General features: G+C 41.9%; 1 protein-coding gene across 2 annotated transcripts; it reads left to right on the top strand.

Moving 5' to 3' along the window:
• Nucleotides 1–1,341: 1,341 nt before the first annotated feature.
• Nucleotides 1,342–24,312, top strand: myo1ha (myosin IHa). 2 transcript variants are annotated; one of them, XM_023833343.2, is made up of 32 exons: nt 1,342–1,410; nt 9,419–9,580; nt 10,135–10,250; nt 10,354–10,552; nt 12,089–12,169; nt 12,263–12,442; nt 13,010–13,108; nt 13,265–13,378; nt 13,468–13,539; nt 13,634–13,753; nt 13,837–13,904; nt 16,595–16,700; nt 17,492–17,572; nt 17,695–17,786; nt 18,013–18,107; nt 19,044–19,090; nt 19,524–19,604; nt 19,699–19,804; nt 20,201–20,318; nt 20,424–20,537; nt 20,902–20,978; nt 21,080–21,148; nt 21,452–21,536; nt 21,698–21,860; nt 22,064–22,147; nt 22,327–22,420; nt 22,514–22,569; nt 22,775–22,910; nt 23,056–23,123; nt 23,286–23,383; nt 23,564–23,663; nt 23,886–24,312. In XM_023833343.2, exons 1-32 carry the CDS (start codon nt 1,405–1,407, stop codon nt 23,910–23,912), a joined length of 3,114 nt encoding a protein of 1,037 aa, XP_023689111.1. In that variant the 5' UTR covers nt 1,342–1,404; the 3' UTR covers nt 23,913–24,312. The 2 variants fall into 2 exon arrangements, 1 of the variants encoding a protein (XP_023689111.1); XR_002840770.2 differs by lacking the exons at nt 22,775–22,910; nt 23,056–23,123; nt 23,286–23,383; nt 23,564–23,663; nt 23,886–24,312 and having other exon boundaries at nt 22,064–22,110; nt 22,514–22,563.

The following is a 24,312-nucleotide window of genomic DNA, read 5'->3' as shown; positions in this document are numbered from 1 at the left end:
AAAAGCATTCAGATATAGGTCAGGAGCTTCAATTAATGTTCACATCAAGGAGCTTCAATTAATGTTCACATCAAGCACCAGAATGAAAAAGAAAGGTGATTTAAGTTACTTTGAACATGACATGGTTGCTGGTGCCAAATGGGCACAAATGCACAACCTTCTCTAGGCTTTACGGAGAAGGGGCCAAAAAGGAAAGAAATATCAAGTGAGCAGTGGGTGACATTTTCTTGGCACATTTTGAGCATCGTGCCGCAGCCTACCTGAGTAGTGTTGCTGACCATGTCCCTCCCTTTACGACCACAGTGTATCCAGCTTCTAACGGTCATAAAAATGGAGACTCGAGTCTGAATCAAGTCAAGTCGTGTGACTCAAGTTGCCCACCTCAGCTGTTCAGGTACTTTTTCTTTTGGATGATTTTTACCTAAGGGTACCAACGCACATCTTTCCTTGCCTGCCAATTTCTCTGGTCTGTAACGTGCATTCCTCCTCTCTCTTACCCAGAAAGCCCTGTAAGGCTACAGTCCTGCACCATGTTTACAGAATGCCAGCTCATTAAATTTTAAATGGGCCCACTGGGAGACAGCAATACGAAGTACATTCGTGACCCAGTACGAGTCAGCCTGAAGTATTTAGGAGGAGAGAAAGGAGAAAGCTAATCCTATAAATGGACAGCAATCATTATGAGCTTTCAAAGAAATACCACAGTTGCCTTTGATAAGATTTTTGACGTATTCATCAAACATCACCTGCAGCATTGCAAGGTTCATAATTTATGTAGCCGAACAGTAGGTCAGCTTGGGGGGGCTGAAGAGCACAGTAACAGCTTTGCAGGACAATGCCAGCGATCGTGGCCAGGGTGCAGTCCATGCCAGGCAACTTAATGGCAGAGAACACGGCTCTCTTACACCTGTCAGGAGAGCGACGGTCCGTAGAGGGTGACTAGCGAGATGCAAGCACCAAATCACAGACCGGTGCATAATTAGTCATTAATGTATCCATCTAATCAAAGATCAGAAACACAATGCCTGTGTGTGTAGGGGAGGGGGGGGGGGCGGTGAGTAGATAGTGTTTCTCATTCAGCAACAAAGCAAAGGAGTGACAGGGAAGCTTGTCCACGTCTCTCTGTATCTCAGACAGATCATCTGTGGAATCCGTCTAGAGATCTGCTTGATGTCAGTCAGGGACTGGCAAGGAGAAGAGGGTTGGAGGACTGGAGCCGAACTGGACATCTCACAGGTGGTCAGCAAGTCTGAGGAAGACTGAGAAGGCGGCAGGGTGGCCAACCAGGCACCATGGAAGTCACATCCATTTGCTAGACAGCCCAGGGTAAGGGACAGCAATAGCAGATGATGCGGAGACGCTAAGAAACCAAGGAGACCTCATTGGCTGTTCACCGCTGCAGACATGCAGGTATTGTCCAGTGCGCTTTATGTGTCTTTTTATTTTAACAAAATCACTGTCACCAAATCATGCTTCGTATTTTTTGAGACATAGGGAGTGAATACAAGGCATAAGATCATCTTTAGGGTGTAACTGATAATCAATCATAATTGTAATTGATTAAATGCTTATGCTCTAAATTTGAATATCTGTAATGAAGAGTAAGTACTCATACTCTAGTTCTGGCTTTTGAATATCCATAAGAAAGTACGTACTGTCAGGTACTTAGACATGAAGATATGTGATGAAACAGGAGTTATTTCAATGGCAGGATTAATTAATGTTTGATTCCTGGGCTTTTTCCAATGAATAGTTAGTGTTTATTCTGCAAGGGTAAAATTAGCTTCTTGTTGCTTTACAGAAAATTGGGTATAAATTAGTTATACTTCATTTGTCAGCCTTTCACTCTTAGTTTTAATAAAAGATTGTCATGCCTCAGGACTTTGTGTCTTTCACGGTCTTGGACTGTGTTCTCTTTTGCTTATCTTTTGACTTAATGCTTTGTCCTTATTATCAAAACCACGTTAATAATATGGCGGATTTCAGGGAATGTAACTTGCTTAATGAACAGACCAAAGCTATGATGGACTGGTATCCTGTCCAGGGTATCCTCTGTCTTCCTGGGGGGTGGGGAGCAGTGTGTGTACTTCTGATTGTAGTACTGAGTAACAAGACTCATTAAGATGTGGGGGAGGGTCAGAATACATGCATTCCCTTCCTGGGATAGGCTCCAGGTTTACCAGGACCATGTACTAGATATATGATATAGAAGATGGATGGATGGATGGAAATTAAGAGAAATACTTATTTAAACATCAGTGGTCTTCATTACCTATTATGGATGCTGAAGATCTAGAAAAGATCATATATTTCACCGTGGACCTTAACGAGTAAATCTAAATGACGGGGAAACCCCATTATTATATCTCAGATGACCAAAATTAATTAAAAAATTAACTAAACCTCACTCTTAGTGAAGACCCTATAAATTACTTAAAATCTCACTCTTAGATGGTAGCAGTCACATATACTGTAGCTCCAGCTATTTGGCCAACAAACAATCAATTTATGAAAACAAATCAAAGCGGCAGTATTAAATTGCTGAGCATTGTAATTTTAAATTTCATAACTCTTCTTAAAGTTTTTCAAGTGTAGTTTAAAATTAACTGACAGTCTTTCTGCTCACATAATTTTGCTGGGTGAAGAATTTATCTTTTTCTTAACATCAAGAATGGATTTTTCATTTTAATGGACCAATGGTGGTTTTGGTACCTGTCTTCCAACTATGAACGGGACGCTAAATGTTAATCTGTGGTGTTACTGTGCCCAGACAGTGTTGGTAGAGTTGTTCAGAGATAAAACTGGTCTTCAAAGAAAACCCTTTTAAAATATTTATTTGTGAACCTGAGTGTTGCAGCAGCACACAGCAGTTTTGTTACTACACAAAGATCACTTAAAACTGAGAGAAAACGGCTGAGAAGGACTTTGAGAAGGTTAGGGGGTGTACAGTACGTACCATCGGACAGTAGCGCTGCGCAGTGAAAGAAGCAGTTTCACACAAGAGCAGCAGGGTGCCAAGGGTGTCAGTAACAGGATCTGGTGGGCGGCACTGTCGCTGCTCTGGAGGCCTAGTGACAAACGCTCATGAATATAGCTGAGCAAGGCTGGGCACGCCATCAAATTAGGCATCCAGTGTCTTTTCTCCGTCTCACAGGTGAGGTCATCACGGTAGCCATGACACCTTAATCCAGATGAAAGACCATTTCTTAATTAAAGATGGCCCAGTTCTGAGATTACAAAGAAAATTAGCTAATGTTTTGAAGGGGTGAGCAAGTCTCAGGCTACATGTTAGAATGTTTAATGTTTATCTTTTAAGGTAGACGAGGGGAACAGAGTGAAGTTAACGCAGTGGGGATGCATACGGTGTCTCAAAGTAAGGTTGTGAATTGTGTATGAGTGCCTATCTAAGCGTTGTCTTACAGTTCAGCTGCCCTGTAACTATGGAGATGGTTATGGTGTTGAGTGAGGGGTGCGGTTAGAAAGAAGGGCATCACAAAACAGGATATGGTTGTCAAACCCGTGCTAAGTATGCATGATGTTATAGCTCAGCTTACTCTTCTACATAGAGGCCTCCAAATGATCTGTCATTAAGGAGTATAATCTTGTATGTAGCCATTCTAAGTGATGATTTTAGGCTTACCAGCTTCATGTGGCTATCTTGTGAAGTTGTCTGAATTTCTGGGTCTGCATGGTTGAAGCTGGAATGGCTTGCAACTGCAGTGTTGGTTATTTGGAGATCTTTTTTATTTGGAGAGTCCAGCTGTCTGAACATTTAGCATGTAGGGCAGTTATGGCGCCCACTGTTTAATCCTGATGCCAAACAGGGTACATGGACAGACCCTGGGGGGGGTGGGGGCATCCCTGTGAATCCCTAGCCTGATAACTCCCCCCACCCCCCCCCACCCCCCCAACGAAAGCAATCCCAAGCATCAGAATGCATAGCATGGTAAAAACACAGGGCTCCTAAAAATTCCATGTTCCTTCCTTCATCTGTGCCTCACATCAGGGAGAAGAGAAGTGGGGTAGGGGCAAGGAGGGAATTCCCATGTTTTCATGGGGGGGGGGGGGGTTGGAAAAAGCTCCCATCAGTCCATTGTGAGATTGGTTCTGACGTCTCGAATGGAGCGCCTTCAGTGACATTGTTCACCTGTCTCATTGGGTTAAAATGGGCAGAGGCTGAGTAGAGGTTGACCAGAGGAGGGAGTTACTGGTAGTTGCTGGTCAGTGGGGGGTAGGTGACGAGGGGGGGTGTGTTTGGGGGGGGGTGGCGATGTTGAGAGCTAGATTTAGAGTAGCTGACAGGTGGAATAAAACCTCTTATCTGATGAGACCCCCATCCTTCCAATGGGGGCCCCAAGTCTGAATAATGAGGACCAAATTACAACATGGGTCTGCGAGGAACAAGCCCCTATTGTTTGGTCTGCACCGCGAATGAGTGTCACAGCAAGTCGCAGGGCACGCACTGTTACCGCGCTGCTCGCTCAGCCTCTTGTCTTGGGAAGCTTCATTTTAAGAGGCCTCAGACAAATACGCACCCCCCACCTTACCCTCTCCAGTCCTTTCCCTTCCTCTCTCAACATCGGCATCTCTTCAGGCAAACCCCCCACCCCCCCACCCAGCCAGCCCGGCTAAATAGGGCAAATCTTCTTCATTGTGTGCCGACTGCCCAGTGTGAAATTCGCTGTGACGTTAAATGTTTTCTAATGAATAATTACTGAAAGGATATGGAGGGGAATATGTGTAATGGATTGTAGGCTGCATTTAGAAAAAAAGGGGGGGGGAAAGTTTTTTCTTATCCATCGTATTTACAGGACAAAAAAAAGTCGCCTTTCATATAGTAACGAGAATTGGGGGGGAGCTTTGTCAAACTGATCTGACGGATTATCTTTTTTTAGATGTTTTTTTCCTCATAGAAAATTGAAAATCAAAGAGGTCCTGGCCTCTGAAAAACCCTTAAAAATAAATAGTTTTTTTTTTCCTTTCACATTTTAAAGGGAGAATCTGGCAGCTATGAAAGCCTATGGGTGAAATGGTGAACTGGGGGGGGGGGTCAGGACATTCAGACATTCAGAAAGTGAATCGTGAGATTTTTCTCCTAGTGCTGTCGTCTCAAAGGTGTGGCAATTTTGCCAGCCGCTGCCCCCCCGCCCCGTCTGCTCAGGCCACTCAGAGTGTCGTGAATTGGTCCAATGTGCATTGTGTTCTTCACCACTGTTACATATTCTGGATTGCCCCCCTGAATTTGGACTCCTCAAAACATCCCTCCAAATTACTGCTCTTGAAACACCTTGTCACAAGCACCAGGACCATGTCTGATTTCAGTGGTGAGAGAAGTTTCTAGGACAGGAGTCACACTGCAGTGATGCATAAATCAGAACACACAGAATAAGGCCATAATCCATCCATGATTATTCTTCACATTCAAATGAATCGGACCTAAAGTCCAGAAAACCAGAAAGTTTCTAGGCAAAAACAGAAGGCAATAAAAAGCATGTGACTATTAAATTCCTCTCATGTGAACCCATCTAAAGACCATCCCTGTTGTTTACACAAATTTAAATAATAGAGTCTGGAATTTGAAAGAGAAGGATTCAGTTGCCCAATAGTGGTGAAAACTGAAATGCATTAAAAAAAACTATATTAGTAAATGCAAGTCCATTATCTTGGCAATCCCACAGTATAGCCCCCTTATAAATGTTTCTAATGAATGTAATGCCATGAGTAAAGAACTAACACCGCACCCCCAGAAGTAAATACTACCTATACCACACTGAGCCTACAATATGTATTGAGCAAAGTGGTTCCTCAGGGTTACAGCTTGCATTAAAAAAACTCTGATTTTATCTACTACTATACATAACTGTTTTTGACCCTGGGGCCTGTTTCAAGAAGCAGGATTTCTTACTTAGCTGGATAACTTGTCAGATTTAAGGTAGTCTGGGCTAAATGTAAGTGAATGATCTACTCAAGATCAAGATCTCAAGATCTACTACCTCTGAGGCTATCATCTAACTCCTCCAGCAAAAACCTTCTAGAATATCGCACACTCTTTCAGTTCCACTAGAATCAAATGTCTGTTGTACTCTGATCAAGCTTCTGCTTGCAAACTGTTTCAGTTGTTTAAACGATTTACAGCTGTTGCCCTAACCTCAGTCGTTGTGTTAGCTCTGTTCTCTGCCTTTCTCTTTGTAGTTTGCATTGTCGTTTTTCCACTGTTGATTACTATAATGTAGTTTTTACACAATCCCTTTCACAGTACAATTCCAGATGTTCTTTTAGAAAAGGTATTATGCATCTGGATCAGCTCACTGCCCCACTGGTCCCTCACACCTCCCAGGTTGACTCCAGCCCAGCAACATTTTGATTTTGTTATTTATTCTAAATAATCTGGTTTTCATCCCAAAGTCTGAATACTTGACCCAGTGGTACCTTTGATGTCTGTGCATGTAAGGAGATTGTCCTGTACTTTAAAACCCATTCCCTTCCTTACTGATTCTGGATCTTCTTGCTGGATAAGTCATTGAATAGATATAGGCATATTGAATAGATATAGTCATCAAAAAGATATAGATATATACATATCAAATAGATATAGGCATACTGAATAGATTTAGGCATCGGATAGATATAGGCGTATTGAATAGATATTGTCAACGAATGTAGGCATCTCAAATAGATATAGTCATTGAATAGGCATAGGCTAACTGTTATATGGATATACTTCTCATCTGAAGTTGATCGACTGCACATTCAGTACAGGAAAAAAAAACTTCAAACAAGGACCCTAAGTCCTGGTCTTGGTGGACTCTAGCATTTGTAGGTTATCAGGCATCCGAAATTGTTCTGCAAAACCAGTGAGAAAAAGTTAATAATGTTCAGTTAATGAAATAATTGAACAGAGAGCCTGTGTTTGAATATAATATACTTACTTTAGGGATGTAAACATGGCAGTCAAAAATAGGATTAAATTGAATAACAACTGGACTGATGGTCCATCTTGTGGAGTGCTCTTGTTCTTTACAGGTTAATGTGGAGTGTGGAGTCCTCTCCCCTGTGAGCCTAACTCACGAAATGGGCTATCAGAAATAGACATGCCAAGCAGAGTCGTATTGTGCCAGATAGGTGTGTGGGTGCTGTTGGAATATGGCATGCAATTTATACAACTAAAATATCTATTTGTTTGTTGGGGGGGGGGGGGGGGGGGGTTGTTTAATATGTTGCACTGTGTGCCCTTTACTGCTATATCACCAAATGTGGGTTTATCTATTTCAAGTTTTTAATAAATCCAACTTTGTGATTGTTTGCATGACTTTGTGTTTTAATTCAGTACTCAAGTAATGAAGTAATGAAGTCATTGTTCACTCTTTTTTTCCTACATACAAGATTATACTCCTTAATGACAGATCATTTGGAGGCCTCTATGTAGAAGAGTAAAAGCAACTAGTATCTTCTGGCCAGATAGTTAGATAAATCCTGCTTGGTAATTTCTGGAAGGCTGTGGAAGCTAGTGAAAACCAAATATAGCTGCAGAAACTTTAAATTCATGTTTGGTCATTAAGCCCCTTTGCTTGCAGGCAAGGGCGATTGTAAGATTAGAAAATTAGGAGGGCTCAGCCCCCTCACGAAATACAAGGTAAACATAGTAGACATATTTTGCAGTGGTTTAATTTAGATAAATGTCAATGGGAAAATTATGGTTTTTTTTTCTAATTTATAATGACAAAGGAACGCAATTCAGCCAGATTTGGTCGAACGAAAAGACGCGCCGCAAACTACAGAGCGCGAGACGCGCTTTTAAATTAAGTGAAAAAGGCGGAAGGTAGTCTGAGGTAAAATTCCATGGTAAAAATCACCATGGGAACGGTGTAATATTTGAGTTTTAAAACTTCACGTAAATATTTTAAAAATGTATATATTTATTAAATCGTCTGTAGGTTTAGTGTAGGCTACAACCACAGTTGTTATTCTGAATAAAAATTTTTTTTTTTGAGAGGTATAAAACCTTCCGTTCATTTAGCTGCTGAGATTAGTAAATACATCCTATCAGTCTTGTACAGTTAGAATGATATTTATAATGATTATAATGATTCGAGGTAGTTCGGTAAAATTTGGGTTGTTTTTCAAAGGATATTTTTAGACATCCTGAAGCTCATGAGAAGCTCCTGTTCTGCCAGATACTGTATGTTCAGTACAGTGGTACCTCAGAACTAGAATTTAATCCGTTCAAAACTCCGAATAGAATCCTAAAAAGTTCGAGTTGTGATCGAATTTTCCCCATAAGAAATAATGGAAAACCAATTAATTGATTCCCAGCCTCAAAAAATTACACCTAAATATGTTTTTTTTTTTTTTTAGCATTTAAACACAAAATGAACCGGATAAAACAAGAAGAGCATATACTGTACTAAACACATCTAAGCACATTTATCAACACAGTAATTTGTAAAGTAAGAAAATAAATGTATCCAAACAATGTGTAAAGTTAAAAAAAACCCAATGTGTCCTGCCCCGATTGTCCGCCCCCTCGTTAACCCCGTGTGGAATCCCCGTGTGATCAGCTGTTTCTGGTTGTTGTCATTAGTCCTCTGTATATCGTCCGCGTTTCAATTTGTTTCCCCAGTCCAGTCATTGTATTGTCCGCCTGCGTTTTGCCTGCCTTACCTGTAATTAAACCCTGTATTCCCTGATACGCTGACGTCTGCGCCTTTGTCCCCCAGCTAAGCACAACAATATTATTAGAATTAAATGTATTAATGGTTTATTATTATTATTAAAATAATGAATAAGAAATCTTTATTTTTAAATGTATTTTATTATATAATAATAATTACTGTTACTGTCTATCGTTGTCTAAATGTATTTTTTACTGTCTACATATACGTATGTATTCAGCTAATGTAAACATGAACGATTCTATCACAGCGAATGTGAGGCTGAGACTGAAGCTTTACCCTTTGTTTCCGCTGAGAGACGTGTGACTCATTTCCCTGGGCGTACATGTTATCTTAAGTCGGCATTCACGGTTTGACTTCTGAGATTCCGGTCGAGCTCTAGGTAATTTTTTTTTTCGAACTGGTTGGTTCGACTTTTAAGAAATTCGAGTTCTAATGAGTTCGAGAACTGAGCTACCACTGTATTGGTTTGTGCAACCTCTCCCCCAGGTGCTAAACATAGCCAGCAATGTCAATTTGAAGAAGCGATGTTACTTTTGCTTTGATTACAGTATGTACTATATACGATATTATTATACATAATATAAAAAGCTATTCAAGCCAAAAAATGCACATTTATTTGGGGGGGCTAAAAAGGCCTAATGACACCCCTGCCTGAAGATGACTATTCCCCACTTATATCACAGTGCTCTGGATTTTAAACTTTAACCACTTCCTCTGTGGTTACAATGTGTGATTGGTTACAGAGGCAGAAAATGCGCAGTGGGCAGCCCCGACTGGACTTGGAAGGTGCACTGATAGCCCGGGACCGTGTGGGAATCCAGGATTTCGTGCTGCTGGATGCCTTCACCAGTGAAACAGCCTTCTTGGACAACCTGAAGAAGCGGTTCAACGAAAACTTAATTTATGTAAATCAGCAAAGCTTTATTTTCAAATAGACATCCCATGTCCATCACATGTCTAAGAAAATATTCAGATGGGTACAGGGGCGGATTAAGGTGTACAGAGGCCCCTAGGCTACAGTAGTCTGTGGGCCCCCCAACCCCGCCCCCCTCCGCGCCAATGGGGACCCCCTTGCAGGCTGGAACACGTGGGGCCCCTAGGCTTAAGCCATATCTAGCCTGTGCGTTAATCCGCCCCTGGATGGGTACAAATCTTTTGATAGGTGTAACGGATCCTCAGTCTATAGTCTAGTCCAGTGTTTGTCAACCCCCTCCTTGGCTCGCCTGAATCAAACAATCAAGAACACTGAATACCTGATACAGGTTTATTGGGAGTTGGGAGGGAGCAAAAATGTGGACTGTCTGAGGGTCCCCAGCGACTGGGTTGAGAAACCCAGGCCTGTAGTCCTAGATGGTTAGTCTTTTTTAATACGTTTGCCATGCTGACATGTTCTAGCTAATCTTAATATTCAATAGCTAATGATTATCCAAGTAGGATTAATGCCCTCTCTCTTTTCCAGACGTATATCGGCACACTGCTGGTTTCAGTCAACCCTTACAAAGAGCTGGGCATATATACCAAAAAGCAGATGGACATCTACATGGGTGTCAACTTCTTTGAGTTACCTCCACACATGTGAGTTGGCATCCATGTTTTGGGCTATACCTTGGCAACAGGCAATGACGTGGCAGACCTGTGGCTAATGGCATCTCAGACCTCCCATCATTTATTCATGCAGCTACGCCCTGGCTGACAATGCCTATCATGCCATGCTGACGGAGATGAACAATCATTTCTTCCTTATTTCCGGGGAGAGTGGAGCTGGCAAGACAGAAGCCTGCAAGAAGATCCTGCAGTTCTATGCAGTCAGCTGTCCAACCTCAAGTCTCCTGGACAGCATCAGGGACCGGATGCTGGTCTCCAATCCAGTGCTGGAGGTCAGGGTTCTCCTGCCAGACCCATGATCTGCACACTAGCTGCTCCATTAAGGCTGGTTCATACTTACTGTCGACGCACCACTGTATGCACAGCTGTGGTGACATAATTGCATCACTAATGTCAAGTACGATAAGAACTATATTGGGGGGCTGTGTGGAATGGCACATACAACTCGAAAATGTTTTGCTGTCAGTGTGGACATCCTATTCAGTGAACAGACGTGCCTCGATCATTCATTGTCCAGGGGTAAAGTAGCAGAAAGTCAGAAGGGAGATTGGACCAAAAATCGTATATAAACACCTTTTCTACTCTCTCTGATCAGACTGAAGACAAAGATGGCTAGGGGATTCAAAAAAGGTTGCCTGGGGAAGTCCAGTAATACCTGTATGTATATGATTCCTCACTATGGGATTATAAAGACTCCCGGATACCTACAAACTAAAATAAAATACGTTTGTAACTGCAACATCTTTGTCTTTGAATCAGTGTTGATTGAAAAAAAAGTAGATTTTTTTTAAAATTTAGTCTTTATATTCTTTTCAAGTTTCATTGGAAATTAAGTTTAGGTTTAGTTAGTTTTCAGTGTGGTTTTATTAGTTTTTATTTTAAAGGTGTAGATCTCTTTAGTTTTTATATATTTTAGTTTCAGTTTAAGTTTTACTAATTTCATTTCTAGAGATGGAAAATTGTAGGACTTTGCTGTTTCTAAAGTTTAAGTGTATTGCTTGAAGGAGGCCCAAAGATAATCAAATCAAAGGAAACTTTAAATTAGATTTTAATATGGTAATGGAGAGTACTTGAAGATTGTTTTTATTTCATGTAGTTGCCAGTTTTCATTTAGTTGTACAGACGCTCCTCTACTTACAAATGAGTTACGTTCTGAACAGCCGTTCGTAACTTGAAATGTTCGTAAGTCAATCATTTTAAGGGTATACGCAAGTACAAAGAACTGGGATGCTGGGAGTACACACGTTATGCTGCTGTGCAGTGGGAGTAGCGGCCAGACGTCATACTAGGTGGAATTGGCGTGCAGAAAAAAAAATGATGGTGCGGACAGAAAACGGGAGCCCAAGGAACAAGGTTGGACTCAGTCCTCTTTGTTCACATGTCTGAAAGTTCATAAATTGAAAGTTTGTAAGTAGAGGAGTGTTTTTAATTTTATTTTCATTTCTTATTTTATTTCAGTTTACAAAAATGTTTTTGTGAATGATAAAAACCCTGCCTTGTGTACGTAATGCATGGTTTCAGTAAAATTCTTAATTTTAATATAACATTCATACCACACTTCATTAATGTGACTTTAAGAGCAGCTTTGCTCTATAGTGCTACCCCAGCCCTGGCATCAAAGTATGTGGTTTCCTGGTGTAAAGATGGTCCAGCACTATGACGCTCGCACTGTGTCACGGCCACATCTGCAGGAAGTATGAACCAGGCTTTAATATAAGCAAAAGGGCAGCCATGGCTCATCTTCCCACCTGTTAGCCATCTTTTTCCTTGTGTAAATTCTCCCCGGGTCTCCCTCTTTTATCCAAAAGGCATTTGGCAATGCCAAAACATTGAAGAATGACAACTCAAGCCGCTTTGGGAAGTATATGGACATCCAGTTCGACAGGCAGGTCAGGAAAGTGGGCAGAAAGCCTACCTCATCCACCTTCAAACGCTTTGATGCTGCTCCGTGGGAGTCAAATGAAATTCCTCCTCTTATGCAGGGGGAGGCAGTCGGGGGCCACATCCTTAGCTACCTGCTGGAGAAGTCCCGGGTGGTGCACCAAAACCACGGCGAGAGAAATTTCCACATCTTCTACCAGCTGGTGGAGGGTGGAGAGGAGGAGACGCTGCGATTGCTGGGACTGGAGCGTGATTGTAAGCACTACAGCTACCTGGTACAGGTAAGGGCAGTATGTCACTAAATAGAAAATTTAAAAAAAAGATTCTGAAGAAATAGTAGCCCCACAGTGAACAATGTCTGTCTGGAATCTTTCATGTGTGTTTCTACATTAATAATCCTCTTTGCCTATATTCAGTTGTGTTGTGTATGATCTATTGCTTTTAGGTGCCATTAAGTTGATGAAAACTCCTGGCATCCACATTAACAGCAGTTCTACAGAATGTTCTGTCTTGTGTTTGGCTCTTCTGGCTTCCCAAATGGCATGTTCAGTGTTGTGATGACTAAGTCTGACCACTGCATTTCCCCCATCTCATTTGCTTTTTTCCAAGTATAATTCCTCCAATGGAGTGGTTCTTTTCATAATATCCACCCATCCATCCATCCATCCATCCATCCACCCATTTTCCATATTTCTTTGTGCTATTGCATGGCAGTGGGGGTCCGGAGCCTATCCCAGAAGTAATGGGCACAACACAGGGAATAACCCAGGTCAGGGCAGCAACCCATTGCAGCATCTCTTAATGCCTCTTAGTATTCACATCATTTTGCTTCCACATTTGTTCACCAGGGGGAGTATAGAACTGTCCGCACTATCAATGACAAGAATGACTGGAAGACAATGCGAAATGCCCTTACTATCATCAACTTCTCAGAGAAGGATATTGAGGTGAACATTAGTACCAAATATGAATAAAAACACTTTTTAATGTATCACAAGAAGAGGAAATGGCTCAAACCAATTTAAAAGTGTCTCTTAGATTAGCAAGACCAGATAGAGTTCTGGAGCAGTGTATAATGCAGCCTTTGTTCCCCTTTGAGACAGCACCTGTTAGGGATTGTCGGCAGTGTTCTCCACCTGGGCAATGTCCAATTTGAGGCTGATAGGGATGGATACGCACGTCTGAGCAGCAAAGCAGAGCTACGCTGGGTGTCGAAGGTGAGGGGGAGAAATAACCATTGACCTCACTTCAGCATCACCTACCAGAGTAGCAAGCACCTGACCCACTGCGGGATTTCCTTCTCCAGCTGCTGGGGATCCATGTGCAAGTGCTACAGGAGGCACTAACCTTCAGGAAGATCGAGGCCAAAACAGAGGAGGTGAAGGAGCTTCTGGAAATGGTCACCAAGGCATCCCCCTTGGGCAATACCAGGTCTCACAGCTTTTAGACCCCTCTTTCCATGTGCCCTCCAGGTGCTCAGCCCCTTCTCAGTGGACCATGCCATTTACGCTAGGGATGCACTGGCCAAAGCTCTATACGGTCGCATGTTCACATGGATCGTTAACAAAATCAATGATTCATTGGAAAATCTGGTGAGTGCATTGCATGTGTGTTATGCGTGATGTGTATTGATGAGACTGGAAACATTGTGTACACTTCTCTTTCATCATTGTAGGATTCAAGCAAAAAAACCGTCATAGGACTCCTGGACATCTATGGCTTTGAAGTGTTTTATGTTAATAGGTAGGTAGAAGCTCGTGGGAGTCTTACTTGCATAAAAATGTTCTGAGAGCAGAACGAAAAATGATTTGTTCAGAGAGATGACCAATCAGACTGTAGAGGAGGAGGGACCAATCAGTCAGGGTCTGTATTCACAAAGCATCTTGAGGCTAAAAGTAGATCCTAAGTTGCATACTTAGGTGAAACTCCAAAAAATAATAGGCGTGTCAGTCCTAAATGTAGGACACCTGACTAAGAACAATTCTCAAAGCCCGTTAGCCGTAAAAGTAGCACTTAAGTCTGGGCGAACTAAAACGTAGTCGAGAGGACTTCTAAGTCACTATATATACTGTATAAGAGCAATTCACAAACAGTTGCAAAATGGCTGCAGTCAATCCACGTTGCGATATTTTGGAAACATTAAATGACGCTGAATTACTAATTGATACTGCCTCAGTCAGGAGGGGATAATTTTTGTTGTGGAACTTGTGAGGAATGCAATAACATCTGCAACAAACCAAATCATATATAGTGGAAACCGTTTATAGTGAGCAGTATAACCGTTTTTTTCTTTTCTTTTTCCTTAACATCTAACTGACATTTGTATATTTATTACATGAATATAAGGTAATAAAACGGACAGCGTCGCTATATGTACTGAATTTTATTGACTTGTTAATTCAGAATACAGTGCAGCTGTTTCAAACGCTTTTCATATTATTGAACTGTGTATAATTCAAATAAAAATATATACCTTATTGCAGTTTTGCGACTATTTCTCGGTGGTTCGTTTTTGGAAGTTAATGATTAAGCTTTGATGAGTTTATATTTATCACTGAGAGAAAATGACTTTCTTTTCCCCGTCATGTTAGAGTAGAGCTTTATACAACATACCTTTATATGATCATACCTTTAATTGGTTGTACGAAAATCTGCCTAGCACATCACCAATCAATTTCTACTAATAGATGCACATGTTGTATAAATTGTATGGGTCAAACGCAAAACTCATAGCAAGACATTGGATTCTAAAAGAAAACCAAACTGGACGACAACAAAATGGTTCTTTTGGCACAGTTGGTGCTTAAATGGAAGGAGGTAGTGCGAGGAAAGTTTGGCCCAGTTGTTACAAGCACGGACAAAAAAAAGCTTAATTAGGAAGCTATTGCAAGCTCCGTAAATGCTGCGTCACCTCAGACAAGGCGTTCAGCAGCGTAATGTGAAAAAAGGTAGTATAAATAGGTATAAATCACAGTTTATAAAGCAAGCATGCAAGCTACAGGTTTGTGTCATTACTTATATTGCTCTTATGACATTCGCTATAATAGATGATTATTATTATTATTATTTTTCCAGTTGCCAAAAACGTAGCATCATATCACCTTCAGTTCAACTGTGTAAGTGCATTTTTAGGTGACATAGGAGATTGTATCCGGTTCCTAATTAGATTGGTAACAAAAAGAATGCCCTCATGATCGAGCCTGTACCTTCTTATCAATTCATTATTGTCGTACGTCTGCAGGACGTCCTTTCTTTGACGGAAAGTGCGCGGTCTCCGTCTCGGTGCGCATAGTGCAGCTGCCATCATTCAACTCCTAACTGGCTTAGGAGTCCTCTCCAGCTCTCTAAAATAATTTAGGAGTTGAGACCAAGTCTTAACACTTAAGAATGTTTATGCATGCCACTTATTCTTAAGTCTGGGAGTAGGAGCAAAATGACGTCACTCTTAGAATTGTGACGCATTTAAGAGTGAAATTTTACTCTGAGAAGTTTTATGCATACAGGTGTTATGCCGAAAAATGCATCCCTGCCGACAAAGGCATCTCTGCCTTAGAATGCATGCCGGTGTTCCGACGAGTTGAGCTTTTAAGGGTTTTTTGGGGGTCAGGGGTTTTTTAGGGGAGGGTTAGGGATTTAGGGGTTAGGATTTTAGGGGGGGTTTTGGGGGTTAGGGCTTTAGAGGTTTTTTGGGTTTTTTTGGGGGTTAGGGTTAGAGTTTTACGGATTTTTTGGGGCTATTGATTCGCACTACGGTAGCCTTACTCGACAAAGTAGCTCAAATCGTTTCAGATCAGCGACCAATCGGTCATTTAGAGACAGGCATGCATTCTACGGCAGGGATGCCTTTTTCGGCATAACACCGGTCCTGGTCCCACCTCCTTTACTGTGTGATTGATTATCTTTCTGAACCAGTCATTTTTAGTTGTGCCCTCACAACATTTTTGTGTAAGTAAAACTCTGACCGGCTAGGTGGTTTGTTTATTTATGCCCTAAGCCTTTAATTCCGGGTACCACTCAGTTAAGCATTCTACTTACAGTTGCTCCAGTTGAAAATATTCATTCTCAATTGGTTTTCAAAAGTCCTTCATGATCTGTACCACCATACAATTTAGGACAATTTAATATTGTAAAATACATGCACTTTTACATAACATTATTACTGTAACGGTTTGCTTTTGTCTTTTTAATTTTTTCCACAATAGCAGGCAACACCCATGCACAGTTTTGTCTGAATCGTCTGTCAATGTATAAGCATAACTTAAAATCAGTCAGTATATTGTTCAAAGGTAGTCACTGTACTTTCATTGAGGTATTAGCATGTTACTCTACCTGCTGAATGTTAATTGTACACAATCTCCAAAGTGGCTGCTCAGGCTCCCTGCTGTTTGCTGTTAATGCTGCTGACCGCCTTTAACACTCCCCTGTGCTTCCAGCTTCGAGCAGTTCTGCATCAATTACTGCAACGAGAAGCTGCAGCAGCTTTTCATCCAGCTGACGCTGAAGTCGGAGCAGGAGGAGTACGAGGCCGAGGGCATCGAGGTGAAGCCCTGTTCAGGACAGTGTCAAGACCCCTGGGCCATCCTGTCTTTATAATTTAGTGAAGTTTGTTCCAGGCTTTGCATCTTTAAATCAACCCAAAACATAAACATAGAGGGTACTCTCACAATACTGGTAGGGACACGTCCCACTGTCCATACCCAAATCTATGCCCCTGATTAAAAAAGATGCAATAAAGGGGGATGTTTGCTGGATTTTTCTTTTAGAAGAAGTTTGATCTGGGACGTTGATGTTGGCTTTCTCGGGTTGGAGAGCCATTGTGTTTGGGGGGGCTGTGACGTCAGTATAAGTCCCAGGTGGGCACTAAATGTGACCAGAGTACATACCCAAAATTGTTCCTGTCTGATTGTTTGGGGTCCTACATTGTGGAGGGCAATTGGCTGTTGGTAACTCAAGGCTTAATTTTTAGTGATGTTCATTTCTAAGTAGGAGCTTGTAGGTAAGGCTAATCCTCCTTGGAGTTTTAATGTGTCTGCTTTGTTCTTAGATGATATTGCACTATTTAGCTGTTTCACAGTGGACACCCTCCTGGCTGGGTACAAGGTAAAATATCTGGAAGGCTTCTAGTTATGGGTAGAATGGTGATGAATTTAGTGAAAAAACATTAGAATTTTAGATTTTGAGCATTTGTTTCTGTGCCCCTCCTCTCGGAGTGCTGAGGTGTTACCCGGTGTTTTGTGGGCTCCTTTGGCTGCCGTAGAGCCCCATTGTTGTGTGGAGAACTGTAAGTGGATGAGCACAGCCAAAAGGCTCCCTGTCCTTCTCTGTACCAGTGGGAACCGGTCCAGTTCTTCAACAACAAGATCATCTGTGACCTGGTGGAAGAGAAGCGTACGGGCATCATCACCATGCTGGTGAGGGAATCTGCTTGACAGCCACCACTGAATGTGGCAGAGCATGGTCCCCTGCGATGTGAAGTGCAATGGATTTTATGGGCAGCCCAGAGACCATCCCCACTGACCATGTTCCTCTTAAGGACGAGGAGTGCATGAGGCCAGGGGACACCACTGATATAACGTTCCTGGAGAGACTGGAGGAGAGGATGGGGAGCCACCCTCACTTTATCACGTAACCCCCCCCCTTCCACTGCCCTTCTGACCCCCTGTATTGTGGAGCTTTCCTTTTACACTGAGTTAATGTCTTCAGATACACAAAAATATCCAGAATAATTACTGGCAGCATTTAAAGCCCAAATAATTTCCAGCTATAGATAGCATGTAATTTGTATCATGGGTATGTTCTCTGGCAAGCAGTTATATAAACTTCTGTTTTTGATCAACACTGTGGCTAACAGACACAGACTTGCTGACCAGAGGATACGTAAGACCATGGAGAGAGGGGACTTTCGCCTGCTTCACTATGCTGGCGAGGTCACATACTGTGTAGTGGGTGAGTCTGGCCATGAAGACGCATGCAGGCAGATATCTATCACACACATGGGGCAGCATAGGAGCAGCTGAGAAGCTTTTGCATTGTTTTATTCTATTTTCTCATATGTTGCTGCGACATTTTGGGAAACTTCTGCAGTTGTGCGACTTGTTTATTGTTGATGCCAAGGAACACAGAACTAAATCTATGAGAATCTTCAACAATGAGATATTTTGGGCACTTCTAATAGTAAATATTTTCACCAGCCAAGTTCACAGTAGAAACCTTTGGCCAGTCTGTATAATTATGAAATTAATGATTTCAAACAAAGCTATTGTACTGGTTCACATGCAACAGACAGATATTGGTCATTTTTGATCTCTTGGTCATTTTTACTTGGACAATCATTTAAATAACATGATATGAGTAAAAAGTTAGCATAATCAGTAACATACAGGAATATGCTAGACTAGAAAATTAGTTTAAATTCAGATTTCTGAGGGGCATAAACCACTACAGTTTTTCCCAATTCGGTCCTCAGAGACCCACAGACAGTCCATGCTTTTTGCTCACTCTTAGCTTCCTACCGGAGCAAAAATGTGGACTGTCTGGCAGGGAGATCGGAGGAAGCAAAAACATGGACCGGCTCTGAGGACCAGACTGGGAAACACTGCACAAGACTAACCAATCTTATCAGTGGACACCAGAAATGTCAGCAGAGTATTCTAATGATGGACTCGTAGTCTTGTTGCTTTGGTTTAATCAAATGTTGGCAACCTCTCTGATGTTTTTGCAAGTGAGATGTTGAAAAGTAACAATACGAGCTACATTTGCAGTGTTCTGGCCCCACTGTACATCAACACAACATAATCCAAAGAAGTCCAAGAAGCAATATGAAGCAACTGAACTGGACCTGCTTCAGGAACTTGGCCTCATATCTCCTGTTTATCATTCCAGGATTCATTGACAAAAACAATGACCTTTTGTACAGGAACATCAAAGATGTAAGTGGTCAGATTTCAGTTATACAAATTATACATGCCAGGGCAGCAAGGAATCTGTTTCAGTCAAGCTGTTTATTCATTAAACTAAGTGAACGTGTCATAAATAACAGTGCAGTTGATAGGCTAATTAATCATGTCTCACTCATTACTGACAATAGGTTTGACTGTGTATTTAATGTCAAATTATGAGGCATCTTCCTTAGAAATTTTATATAATGTTATTATATAAATGTTATCATATTATATATTAATATTATATATAATATTTATAATCTGGGAAAAGAGAGTTTAAGGTGATACCTCAAAATGTGTTGTTTATGTTTTTAAATTTTGCTGAGAGTAGGCATTCTGAATCATGTTAGACTAAGAGCCAGTGGAGAGGCCTCACTAATGAGTGCAAACGTGTGTGTGTGTGTGTGTGTGGGTGGTGCAGATGATCCGACATTCCAAAAATGGTATCGTCAGGCACTGCTTCCCGCCCACAGAAGTGGACAGCAAGAAAAGGCCAGAAACGGTAAGGAGATAAAACCATCGATGCATGTTTTGTTGCTGGTCCAGGAAGATGCAGTGGGTACCATGCAGGACATGTGGTCCATATCCTCCCACAGGTGGCCTCACAGTTTAAAAGCAGCCTTGCTGAGCTCACAGAGATCCTCATGGCCAAGCAACCCTGGTATATACGATGCCTGAAGTCCAATGAAGCAAAACAGCCAGGTGAGGCCAAGCCTTCCCCAATCTGCAGCAATTAGGAACATGAACTCATAGCAGGCAGGTGATCAGTTCTAATCCCAGGAGGTGTTTTGCCTCCTGAATTTCTGTAGGGAAAAATAATTTGCATAAATGGGTAAATGTTACTATGCATGTATTTAGCCTAATATTTACCAGAAGAGTTTAGGCTATCAAAGCTATAAGTGCACATCTGCAGTGTCTGATGAAAAGCCATGCAAACAGGGAGAGACAGGGGTGAGAGTTATACCCCCAACTCTGGAGGAATGAGGCTAGGGTATTACCTGCTGAGCAGTTTCAGCTCTGGGTCAGTGTTGCCCAGTACATATCTTGGTTGGATCATGTTTACAGGTACATGTGAACTTTACCTCTCTCCCACGATAGGGCGCTTCGATGACATGCTGGTGAGGCACCAAGTGAAGTACCTGGGCTTGATGGAGCATCTGAGGGTGAGGCGTGCCGGCTTTGCTTACCGGCGCCGCTACGAGGTCTTCCTGCAGAGGTGTGTGGACTGCAAGCGATGGCACAGAGAGTGAAGCATCACTGGACCGATTAGCCCACCAGAGTTAGTGGTCTTAAGCAGATGAGTGTCTGTTCATCTCCACAGGTACAAGCCCCTGTGTCCAGCCACCTGGCCTCACTGGAAGGGAGTGCCAGCGGTAGGGGTGGAGAAACTCCTCATACACCTGGGCTATAAGGAGGATGATTATAAGATAGGCAGGTGGGGACCACCAATCAGAATGCGGGCAATATTTGACCAGAGTTCAACTGATGTCACATGACATTACCTCAAGGTTGATTGCCATAACTGAGCTCTTACATAGGATAAAGTGATTATATAAAAGCAATACAAATTTTGGTTTGATGTATCATAATGGCGCTAATTGTACTGCATTAAGTTAAATATTACTCATATTCATAAGCACCAATATTATCAAAGATCCCATAGCTTACAAGCATTTATGCTTTAGAATTCATAAATTATCGTTTGTAATAGAGGTTGCATCTTCTTGTGTCATGGATGAAGAATGAGAAACCCAGAAATATTTGTTTATTATTTATTTACTTGTATTTTATATTTTCAGAACAAAGATATTTATCCGCCATCCAAAGACCCTGTTTGCCATAGAAGATGCCTATGAGATCTGTAAGCACGAATTAGGTAGGTGCAACATAATAAAAACACAAGTATAACAAACAAACTATTCAGAAAAGATTCCCTAAGTGGAAACTCTGCCATTCCTTTTTTTTATATATATACAGCCTCAAAGATCCAAGCCAAATATAAGGGTTACAGAGTAAAAAACGAGTTCCAGAAACAGAAAGAAGCAGGTAAGCAGAATTACCTTAATTTGTGTTTCCAGGCAATGGTTTGCACTTCTCAGTCATAGACTTAAGCAAGAACAGATCGGCAGATATAATAAACCAGTATAAAAGACAAGAATTATATGTTTTCCGGGTCAGGGTCACAGATTTTTCAATACATGTAAGGAATATAGTGTGGGAGATGGTTTCCAAAGCAGTCAGTAGGAAAATTGAAGGCCAAAATTCCTGTGTTTATTCTACTTTTAAACCTGAAAAGCACAGAAAAATCAGTTTTGCCCAACTGGTGTGATATTTCTCTTTCTTCATAAGCTACAAAGATTGAGACCTGCTGGAGAGGAGTTCAGGCCAGAAAAGAGCGAGAGAGGAGGGCTTGGGCCGTCAAAGTCATCAAAAAGTAACAAGAAACATCACCTCGCATACCACCCAGATCTCAGCCAACTGAAACCAACTTTCTGTCTGACTGCTGTCTATAGCTTCTGAATTAATACTATCCCTGGTTCCAGGAACCAAAAGTAGTAAAGATGAAGTAAAGATCCTTCTTTTTTGGCCCTGTAGGTTCATTAAGGGGTACATGACCAGACACGAGGCCTCCACCACAGACAATTCGGAATACCTCACATTTGTCAGACACAGTTACCTAACGAGGCTGAAGAATCAGCTGCCCAAAACTGTCCTGGACAAAACCACCTGGCTAGCACCTCCACCTGTGGTGAAAGAGGTGAGGAAGCTACTGATAGTGAAGATGACTTCATCATGGAAATCTGAATTTTCAGGTGTTCACCATGAGTTTTCCTGCTTACATCTCACTACGTCTCTCTAGCATTGCATCTTGACCATGTCCAGGGATGATGACCTGCATGCTGCACTACTATGTTATAGTGTATCATAACTATATGTCTGGTCAACCATGGTTTTGTGCAGGCGTCGGAGATGCTGCGCAAACTTCACATGCGACTCCTAGTGAGGAGGTATGTCAGGGGCGTCACAGCACAGCAGAAAGCACAGGTCAGTTGTGGCGATCCCAGCTTAATCTTTCCTAACTTTTTCAGGGAGGTCATTGCCTGATCACCTGATTGCTAGAAACTTCACAGTTGACCTCACTAGTTTAATTTAATGTGCATGAATCATGAATGTTGTTTTTTCTGTTGAAATATCAACGTGCCCATAATAATGTTTTCCTTCAGCTGCAGTTAAAGGTGGTAACCAGTGAGCTATTCAAGGGGAAGAAGGACAGCTACCCCCAGAGTCTCGCCAAACCCTTTGCAGACACCAGGATCAGTCGGTTTCTTTTCAGCATCATCCCTTAACAACCTTGGTGCATGATTATTTAAGAACAAGGGTATTGTAGCTAACCTTCCTCTGTACATACAGGTGAACATGACATAAATGCGAATGTCCTACAGATTATTCGCCATGAACGCATCAAGGTAAGTCAAACACTTCAACCCCAAATATCTGCACAAATGCACACAAAGTTAACAAAATATGGTCTGATGCTTAATAAAACACTGTAGCATCAGGTCCTTTCAGATGAAATACAAAAGGTAGCGTTTCAGTGAGCAGCCTTACTCTTATGTATATCCCCTTAATGGAGTAAAAGAACTGTCCACCTCTGCCTCTGGTACCCTGCAGTACAGCACCCCAGTAGTGAAGTATGACAGGAACGGATTCAAGCCGCGTCCACGTCAGCTAATATTAACTCAGACTGCGGCCTACCTGGTGGAGGAAACCAAGATAAAGCAACGGGTGGAGTATAGCTCACTCAAAGGTGACCAGCCCTGTCATCTGGTTAAAGGCTATTTTTCAGGCCATCACTGGACCCTGCACAAATATTCCTATTCTAGAACTTGACTAGTGATGCAATGCAATGTCCTCAGGATTCCTGAGTAAGCAAACTTCCTCTGTGGTTACAGGTATATCTGTTAGCAACCTGAGTGACGGCATTCTGATCCTCCATGTGGCACCTGAAGTCAAACAGAAGGTGAGCCTCTGAGACACTCAGACACTTGTGTCTCTCTACCAACGGTCCTTCTGTTTCATTTAACTGGTGACTTGGCTGGTCTGGCAGTGCTGGCATTGGGCTGTCAGCACATGTTGGAAGGGCTATCTAAACACATGGATCCCTGTTTTCTTCTGGTCTCAGGGGGACCTTGTCCTGCAGTGTGACCATTTATTTGAGACTTTAACCAAACTGAGCATGGTGGCCAACAAGCGCAACGTTGTTAAAGTGGTTCAAGGCAGGTAAGCTTCTCCACCAAGCCATTGTTCCTCTTTCATCCAACAATACATTTATTTGCACTAACCTGGGAACCTGCAGCTCAAACTAGGTATTAGAGTTAATTAATCTCATTTGGGTTATGCACTCCCTGTTGCCTGTAAGATCTTGAGGCTGACACCCCTGCTTTGATATCACCTTTCCAGTATTAAGTTTGACATCAAGCCAGGCAAAGAGGGGTACGTTGACTTCAGCAGTGGGCAGGAGGCAATGGTATACAAGGCCAAGAACGGCCACCTAATGGTGGTAAGTAGTCACAGGCTGCTACAACTGTTCCATTTAGTTAACACTGCCTTTTACTACAGTAGATATGAAAAGCAAAACAGACATTTTGAAATGAACATCAAACAGAAAAAAGTTGAAGGTACCATATCCACTCATGGTTAGATTATGCTAGTCTGTTCTTGAAGTTGCTAGACATGAAATATTCAGTTCCTCCCTCATAGAACCCATCTGTTTCACATCCAGGTATCAACAAGAAGCAAATCCCGCTGATTCTTGTACCTGAGAACTCATGGATACAGGTCTACAAAGCCCATGGATATGGAATGGCCCTAAAGGTTAAGGAATCAGTAGCTTCCCCAAGATGGGGCACCACTGTTCTCATCCTGAGACAGACAGGTGATGGTTAGGGCACAACTGTAGTACATTTCATCCTAAAATATGAGGTGGTGAACTTTTAAAGACTGAAATTATTCAAGGAAAGTCCATCTTTCATTACCCTTAGCAAGGTACAATGGACACTATTGAAAAGTTTCCAGTGTTCATTAACAACCACCCCATGAAATAAATATAAAATTCCTTAAGTCCTTTAAGTCTTCCACAAAAATGCAGGTTTAGGTGTTATGATTATCCTACTAAAAGGCACAAAATAAAAGTGATTTTCGTGTTTAAA

Source organism: Paramormyrops kingsleyae, chromosome 2 (genome assembly GCF_048594095.1).
Source record: "Paramormyrops kingsleyae isolate MSU_618 chromosome 2, PKINGS_0.4, whole genome shotgun sequence".
In the NCBI taxonomy this organism is placed as follows: Eukaryota; Metazoa; Chordata; class Actinopteri; order Osteoglossiformes; family Mormyridae; genus Paramormyrops; species Paramormyrops kingsleyae.
Note: the sequence above shows the minus strand (reverse complement) of the source record. Positions and strands in the feature narration are given on the sequence as shown.

Coding starts and splice junctions, on each gene's coding strand:
- myo1ha (XM_023833343.2), top strand. Junction 17,787..18,012: donor AGCCACCCTCACTTTATCAC/GTAACCCCCCCC, acceptor TGTGGCTAACAG/ACACAGACTTGCTGACCAGA. Junction 22,911..23,055: donor GGAGTATAGCTCACTCAAAG/GTGACCAGCCCT, acceptor CTGTGGTTACAG/GTATATCTGTTAGCAACCTG.